The sequence below is a fragment of the Excalfactoria chinensis genome, chromosome 5, assembly GCF_039878825.1.
Source record: "Excalfactoria chinensis isolate bCotChi1 chromosome 5, bCotChi1.hap2, whole genome shotgun sequence".
Classification (NCBI taxonomy): Eukaryota; Metazoa; Chordata; class Aves; order Galliformes; family Phasianidae; genus Excalfactoria; species Excalfactoria chinensis.
Window position 1 is genome coordinate 6543144 of NC_092829.1, and position 8118 is coordinate 6551261.

General features: G+C 42.2%; 1 protein-coding gene across 1 annotated transcript in view; it reads left to right on the top strand.

The window, feature by feature from the left end:
- MTHFD1 (methylenetetrahydrofolate dehydrogenase, cyclohydrolase and formyltetrahydrofolate synthetase 1) overlaps positions 1-8118 on the top strand; it is a 37480-nt gene extending 29362 nt beyond the window's left edge. Inside the window, exons 24-28 of the mRNA XM_072337398.1 lie at positions 438-615; positions 1273-1380; positions 2481-2633; positions 6573-6681; positions 6866-8118. Coding sequence (XP_072193499.1) covers positions 438-615; positions 1273-1380; positions 2481-2633; positions 6573-6662 — 529 coding nt within the window. The 3' untranslated portion in view covers positions 6663-6681; positions 6866-8118. The remainder of the gene's footprint in view (positions 1-437; positions 616-1272; positions 1381-2480; positions 2634-6572; positions 6682-6865) is intronic.

Sequence of the window (8118 nt, forward strand, 5' to 3'; positions counted from 1 at the left end):
TCATCTGAAGTGAATGTGTATTGGCTGTTTTAGAGAAAGTATGGTTTTTAGCACTGTGTGCACATGATACAGAACATCTCAGCATCTGCAAATCAGCAAGTACTAATGCCTGTTTGAGATTTCATCTGAAAACAAGAGTTGTGTTGTTGATACAAGCATGAAATCTGGAAAACTGCTGTTGGCAATCTCGGGTTTATGCATGTAGTGCCAGGCCAAGTTCTTGCTCGCTGTTTGTCTTGACGTGGCATCCTTCACCAAGGTGGAGCAGCCTTGTGGTGGATACCTCCTCAATAGATCTGGCTTCCTGATGGCTGGATCCTGTAATTTCTTCAGGCAGCATTTAACTTTTGTTGACAAGAATGAGAGAAGGGTAGGACAAACCCTTCATTTACCGTGCATACGTTCTGATACAAATAGGCCAACTTTTCTCTTTACAGGACAGATACGAAGGCTGAACTGGCTCTTGTAGTACAACTGGCAAAAGAAGCAGGAGCATTTGATGCTGTGGAGTGCACTCACTGGGCAGAGGGTGGTAAAGGAGCTGTTGCATTGGCTCGGGCTGTTCAGAGAGCATCACAGACACCCAGCAACTTCAGGTTCCTCTATAACGTAGAGGTAAGAATTGCATGATTGCAGAGGTACTTTGTTTTTAAAAATAACTTGGAGATTAGTTGGTCTGGCTTAATTGGCTGAAAGTTGCCTGAAAGTCTGCTCAGAGAACCTGAGAAGAAAATGGCTTTTAGAACATAATGTTTACTCCATGAGTCTCGGATACCTAGTTTGTCACTTCCTGCTGTTTTTACTACTAGATGAAACATAGTTTACTTTTGATAGTGACAGATGCTACTCTGACACAGCTAGAAATGGCAAACAGGGTTACTACTGTGACAGACAGCCACGTTCCAGGGTAGGGAGAAGTTTATTCTTTGACCTGAGACTTGTTCTTGTCAGAACGTGGGCTGGAACAGCCTTCATCAAACTTGTTTCCTTACTGGAGAATTTCTGGGTGTGCATGATGCTCGGGATGGGAATATAATAGGCTGTGGAACAGGAAATGGAATGTCCATTTCTAACTTGTTTCTTTCTCTGGAAGTAAGTCTTAGAGTTTTACAGCACAGGTCGGGTGGAAGGGTGTGTGTATGTGTGTATTTCTAATGACTTTGTACTTAAATTAATTTGATGGTGACTCAGAGGTAACAAAGTCACTGTTAATTACCGTGTTGTGGCCTGAAAGTACCCAGGCCATGCTCACTTGTCTGTCTTTTTTTCTAGCTCCCTGTTATAGATAAAATCAGAATCATTGCACAGCAGATCTATGGGGCAAGTGACATTGAGCTCCTTCCAGAAGCTCAGGAGAAAGTCGCCGTGTACACTAAGCAGGTTAGTTTTCCCTGTCACCCGATACCCAGTGATGCTTTTCATTGTAAAATAATCATACTGAAGTGGTGTTCAGACTGCACATAAAAGGGGATCATCACCCAACATGTGTCCAGACACACACTGGATGCTGCCATGGCAGAGAAGGATGAAAAGGGGTGGTGGGAAAGGAGAAAGTGGGCCCTGCTTTTAGTGCAGAAAACAAATCTAGTCTGTCTCAGTAATACTTGTAATAACGCGTAAAGCAAGCAGATTCGGTAATCTCTCTATTCTCCCATGTATGCTTTCTGCACTCCAGCTTTTTCTAACAGGAATTCTGGAACTCCAAATGGTCAGACAGTGTTAAGTAGTGTCTGGTTTTTGTTGTTGCTTGTTATATTTTTTTTGTCACTGAGTTGTCCAATCAGTTTTTAAACCCATGTAATTTTGGGGCAGTCACAACTATGTTTTTTCTTCTTGAACATGACATTCTTGTAAGTTTAGCTGCTTTTCAGATACCTTCTGCATTAATGAAGGCTTGTAAAGGGTTATGTAGAGGAAAGCAAGGTGAGAATTGTTTAGTGTGCTTGAATAGTTTTACTTCTGGATTTCATGTCCTTCTGCCATATGTCACTTCTTGGCTTTTGTATTTCTTGCAAATTCCTTTACAGTTCTATCAAAATACCATTGCTGTACAATTGCTCCTTCCTCACAACATGCAATCATATCGATCCAATAGCTCCAATTAACCCACTTTAGCTGAATGAGAGCTTTAGTTCTGAGCTGTTTGAATCAATGTTTTGGGAAGAGAGTAGAAAGTAAGTTAGATGTCTAGATAGCCAGCACTTCCATAACGCTTCCATAACATTAATCCTTCCCTCTGTTAGACGTGCTGGATTCCATAGTTATTCTCCCCCTAATAGTAGGAAGAGGGGCAGAGTTTGAGAGAAATAATTAGGATGCAGAATGGTCAGTGGATCAGATAGGTTGTGGGTGAGGAAATTGCTTAAAATTACCTGGTAACACTGAGAATGGTAAAACAGAGCAGTATTTTTTTTGCACGCAGGAATGGTTATTGTTCTTTTCACTTCTCTTTCTCTCTTCCTTTTCACCGTCATGCTCAGGGCTTTGGAAACCTGCCAATCTGCATGGCTAAAACTCACTTATCGTTGTCTCATGACCCTGAACAAAAAGGAGCCCCTACAGGTTTTATTCTGCCAATCCGAGATATTCGGGCCAGCGTTGGTGCTGGGTTCCTGTACCCGCTGGTAGGAAAGGTGAGTGAATGAGTAAAACCCTCAACTGTGGGGTGAGAATAACACTTCACGTGCATTCCAGTTACGGAAGGTATCTTCAATGCAAAGAGCCCTTACCATTTACAGATGATGTTTTAATAATCCAGTGCATTAGATGCCCTTGATAGGGTTTTTTACGGGGGAAAAGGGAAGCTAAAATAAACCATCTGAACATTCAGCAAGCCCTCAGTGTACTCTCCATGTCCCACATCTCTGTCTTCTTGGAATTCAGGATAAGGGTGATCTCTGCACATAATGAACTGTGGGAACAGCAGATTGATGGAGGGGCCTGCCTAATGCCCCTGTGACTTGGAATTCCTGATGCACTTTGCAGTACTGCAGCTGAAATCTGTGTGCACCAGCAGATAGTGTAGAACTAAACAACTTTTCCACAGCTTACAAAGCAAATAACTTTTGATGAGACAGCTCCAAAGCAAAGCTGATCTGTACCGTTCATCATTTGTCAGTCGCCCCTTCCATTATTTCCTGATCGTTTTGCTGACCATCTGTTTGCTGTTTGGTCTGCATCAATTCCAGCAGTTTATTTCACTGTGCCCTCGAGTTCTTATTTTTATGTGTTCTTTGAGATGATTGTCACGTCAGTTGAGAGGTAAGAGAGTAGCTACAATGGAAGCAGGATCCTGGCATAGCTTTGATGTGAATGGGCTGGCAAAAAGAGGAGCTACCTGCAAAATGAACTAACACATTCAGCTTCGTGTCTAAAGAAAGAATGTTAGGATGAAAGGCTGCACTGGAAATCTTAGCTGGGGAATCTATTCTGGGAAAATGTTAAGTAACTTCTTCAGTTATGGCAGGACATGGAGCAGTTGGAGCAAGCAGCTCTGGCTTTTTCTTGCTATTTTTGGGCCTACACCTTTTTGTTTTTACTGAAGTCTTCATAGCAACATTTGTTTTAATGAGCTGTCTTTCAAAACTGTTGCTGTCACACGGCTCAGATGCTGAAATGTGTTGCTTTAAGAGTTGTTTCCTTTCCTCCTTCATGTGCTAAGCTCTCAGAGAGCCAGGTAAGGGCTTCCAGATTACCCCAAGAGAAAGAAAATAACCACATCCTGACTGAAGGCTGGAGCATCCTCCTTTTTGTTCAAAGAGTGCAGTGTGTTTTGGATTGCAGTAAAAGATAGCATGCTCATTCCTGTTCTTAGCGACTTTTTTCTGCAAGCCAAGATTTAATCCAAACAGTGATTATTTTTAATACATATTTTTAAGTACTTCAGGAGGACAGAGTACACAGCAGCAATGAGATAGACAAAAGAAAGATGATTAGCATTAAAGCTAAAGTTTTGTCCTTTTTTCTAATGTCTTCACTTCCTATGAAGCTGGAGTTTCCTTCCTGCTCCCTTCACAGATTTGTAACATTTACTTGGGCATGCAGTTAATCGTGATGTTAACCTTGCTGGAATTAAAAGCAAGCCCTCCAGGTGGGGACATGAAAATCACTCTTCCGTGGTGCCTGCTAGGCCAGGAAAGGGATGTCCTTTTAAGAAGCAGCCCAAAGCGTTTTGAATCAGATCACCGTTTTAAACTCATTCAACAGGATACGTGCTGGCCTCAGAGTAATTTTTTGGCAGCCACTGAACCGTGAGCTGAAAGCACAGAAAACATGCAGCTCTCTGCAGAAGTTGTGTGAAGTTTGAGGTGAAACTAATCGCCAGTGTGTGCGTGTTCATGTTATCTGAAGTTAATTGAGAAGGTTTGTCGCACTTAATTTTTCTCAGCCTCTGAGTTTGGGGTTTTTTTCCTTTCTGGCTCAGATTTGAAGCTGCTGTACTTGAATGAAATGCTTGAGGTATTAAAAGGAAATGTAGGGATCATCTAGGTTTAACTTTGAGTGTGAAATGGTAATGAAAATGAAACAAATGGTTGGACTCAAACTGGTTGGATTTCCTTCTTACATGGTGCCACTGGGGAACTGAAAACAAATGACTGATTCAGCTCTTTTCGGGTCCTACATGGAACTTTTTCTGCAAGTTGTGCAAATGCTATAAATAATACCTTCTAGTTGGTATCAGTTTTACTTGAAATTTGTAGGGGAACTGGTAAGATCCAAGTGATCTAATTTTTTCATGCAAATAGTGAGAATTGCCCTGAATTCTTTCCCAGCTCGTGTATGAAAGGGGAGGAGGAGGAGCTTTGTTTCCCTGGCTCTGAAAATAATTGAGAGCATTAAGCATTGTGGACATTTGTGCAGAAAATTCATAGGCTGAAAGGAAATCAACCCTGAACCACATAAAAATTCACCACATAGTTTGCCTTCAGTTAATAGATAAGAGTAGCTACTGTGGGCTGCCCTATGGGTGGGAGGGTAGGGAAACTGACCCATCCTTTCAAAACACAAAGGGCAAGAAGTATTAAATCAGGCCTGTATTTATCAATGCAGCCACTCCTGTTGTGGTGACTGTCACTCTCAGCTCTTGCTGTGGCCCTCTGGATGTGTAGGTGGAGATCTACAAAGCTGTGCATTTCTCCGGAGATACATACATAAATAGGTGCTTTCTTGTTCTGCCTGACAGTGGCAGTGACTGTGGTGAGAACTGAAAAGCCTTTCCAGATGCTAAAGATCTCGTAATGCTTTGCTCATGAGAGCAAAATATTTATACAACTGAATATAAAGGCAAAAGGAATGAGAGCCGTATTTGAGGTCCAGTCTTCCCTGTCGTGGAAAGCAGCAGCTATGTCAAAAAGCTGGTGCAGATCTAGCAGTCATTACAAAGAGCGTGATTGAAGTGACTTTTACCTTTGTACAAAGCGTGCACATCTTGCAGTGGTTTGGTACATATGGGACTGCAGTTAGCACTTGTAATAGCTTAGGAAAATGAGGTGGGATTCCAAAAGCTCCCAGAACAGTTTTGAGAACTGAAGCAAATGCTTCACCTTGCTGCTGAGCTTATTACCCAAATTTGATTAGTGTGCAAAATACATACGCAGGGAGAAAATAGCAGGTTTCTAAAGAGGTCTTTCATCTAATGGAGACAGGCATAACAATTACTGCTTGTGAAATCTGAGGCTGGGTGATGTAGATGGAAAGTGAAACGCTGAATTTTTGTTTATGGGATAAATGACCACTGACACAAGCTGTCAAGCCTGGTCATGAGTTGTCCACCTTCACAGAGCATCCAGATTAGCCTACGTGTGCTGCTGGGCTAAACACTGGGTTACGGAACAAAGTCATCATCTGCATTAGTAAATCAGGCCAAGCGTAGTCCCTGCTGGCTTTGCTTTTTGCAGCTCTGAAAGTGGGTTTCAGCAGTGGGGATGACTTGAAAGGCCTGGCCTGAGGCGGGCGCAGGGCAGGCAGCTGTTCTGCTACCTACAGTCTTCCTGCTGCACAGCCATTCTGACTTGTGTGCCTCAAAATGGCCCAGTCAGGAAAACAGACCTATGCATTCCTATTAAGGCTTTATTTCAGGTATTTTCGTTGGGTTGGGTTTGTTTTGGTTTTTTTTTTTTGGGGGGGGAGTTGTCTGTTTGTTTTAAAACCTCTCATGTCAACAATAATTATTCCTAATTACAACCATTCAAAAATTGTAAAGAGTTTTAATCAACTGGCACTTTGCAATCAGCAAAGCTGTATTTAAACATGCATCCTCATTTCAAGAGCCAGGAAGCTGCCACAAGCAGTTCGTGTCTCCCTGCAGCAGCTCTCATGTAACAGTTGATCCACCAGCTGGGTGCTCGAGTGCTTGGCCAAATCTTGGGCTGAACTGGTCAATCTGCTAAATTAGGAGTTCCTGGCTCTTCTGATATGCTTCAGCATGGTGTATTACCACCATCCAGCTAGTATGCTCATAAACGAGGAACTGTATGGCCTGATGCTAACACGGCTCCCAGTAATGAATAAGTACTATATCCTTTGTTTGGTTATGCTGCTTCCATCTCAGCACTTTATCTCTTGTTATCCAGATGAGCACTATGCCAGGACTTCCTACAAGACCCAGCTTTTATGATATCGACTTGGACACGGTGTCGGGAGAAGTGAACGGGCTCTTCTGAAAAGGATTTGTAACCAAAGGTAGGTGCCACCTTCAGGTTATAGAAGGCTTTCAATATTTGGGCTTGATTTCTCAACTTGGGATAATGGAGCTAAGCTAATTTCATGTTATGCCGCTTGTTTCCAAATAACACGTGATTATATTTCAGCCTGAACGTTGCCCACAGCACTGTTTAATAGTAATTAAATTTATTTTTCTTTTTAGCTCCCAGAAGAACACCTGATGAGTCACGTAAATGAAACTATTCACTGATCCTTTCATGAAGTCAAAACAAGATACGACTGAGAATACAGTGCAAGAAGTGGGGGGGGGGGGGGAAAGAGCACTAAAGGATAAAACACTTATTTCTAATCAGTAATAATTCTTAAACTACCATGTTCTGAGCTAGTTGAAACTAAGCTTATAAAGTATACTTCCTGTGCAACATTCCTGCTTCATAGCTGGAGCACAATACAGAAGCTTGGGTTTAGTGATCTGAGACCCACAGAATCATTTCAGTTGGAAAAGACCTTCAGGATCATCAAGTCCAGCCAGCGGAAGGACTGCAACTTTAGTTAAGATAGCAAGCGCGAAGAGGAGAAAAGATGCATTTATACCATCTCACCTTGATTCAGTGAGATTGTTTTAATAATTAAAAATCCTGTTTGTAACAGTCTTGGGACCCAGCTGTCTTAACAGTAGGGTTTTTGTGACATAGATTGTCTTGGGAAGTCACATACACTGTGATATTCCTACTTGTCATTCTGAATTCTGCATCCCACTTCTCACACCATGGGAGGATTTGCTGTGCTATGAAATCACATCAGTTTCTTTTAAAAGAGGGAACAAGGAAGAATCCTTTTGTCATTTCTTTACCAGGAGTGCTCACCCTGGCTTCTGCTGTGAATTACCCCTGCAGACACCTGAGCCATGCCTGATTTCTCTTTTAGAAAGCCCAGCTGTGACTGCTGTAATTCTTACTACTGGAAACTGGGTGTTTGGTCTGTGGAGACCCGGATCTCTGGGCTGTACCCACGGCTTCTGCCAGAAGTGTCCTTTGAACCACTTTTTGCTCAGCAATAATTACAGCTGGGCCACTGAGAAGCCTTGTTTTCTAAGGTACCTTTTGGGTGAACGGAAGCCACGTGGACAGTGATTGAGTCATTTGTAGTAGGCTTTGTCAACAGGCCCAAAAGCATTTTATAACGGGAATAGAGTCGCTGCCAGATTTTTAACTAATACAAATAAAGGGTAAAAACTTCAAATGCTTTTTGGGTTTTAATGTAGGTGCTGAGATTAATGAAGTAGAACTTATTCCTGTGATTAACTGGGTAATGCAGCGGTCCCAGTATGGACAATTACAAGTGGTTACTGCAGGAATAAGTAGCCTGCAATGCACCACCGTGTGTGTGTTCTATCTTGTTTCCTTTCCTGGATGGCGTGTGTCATCTATAGGAAATAAACTGCCTGAATTATTC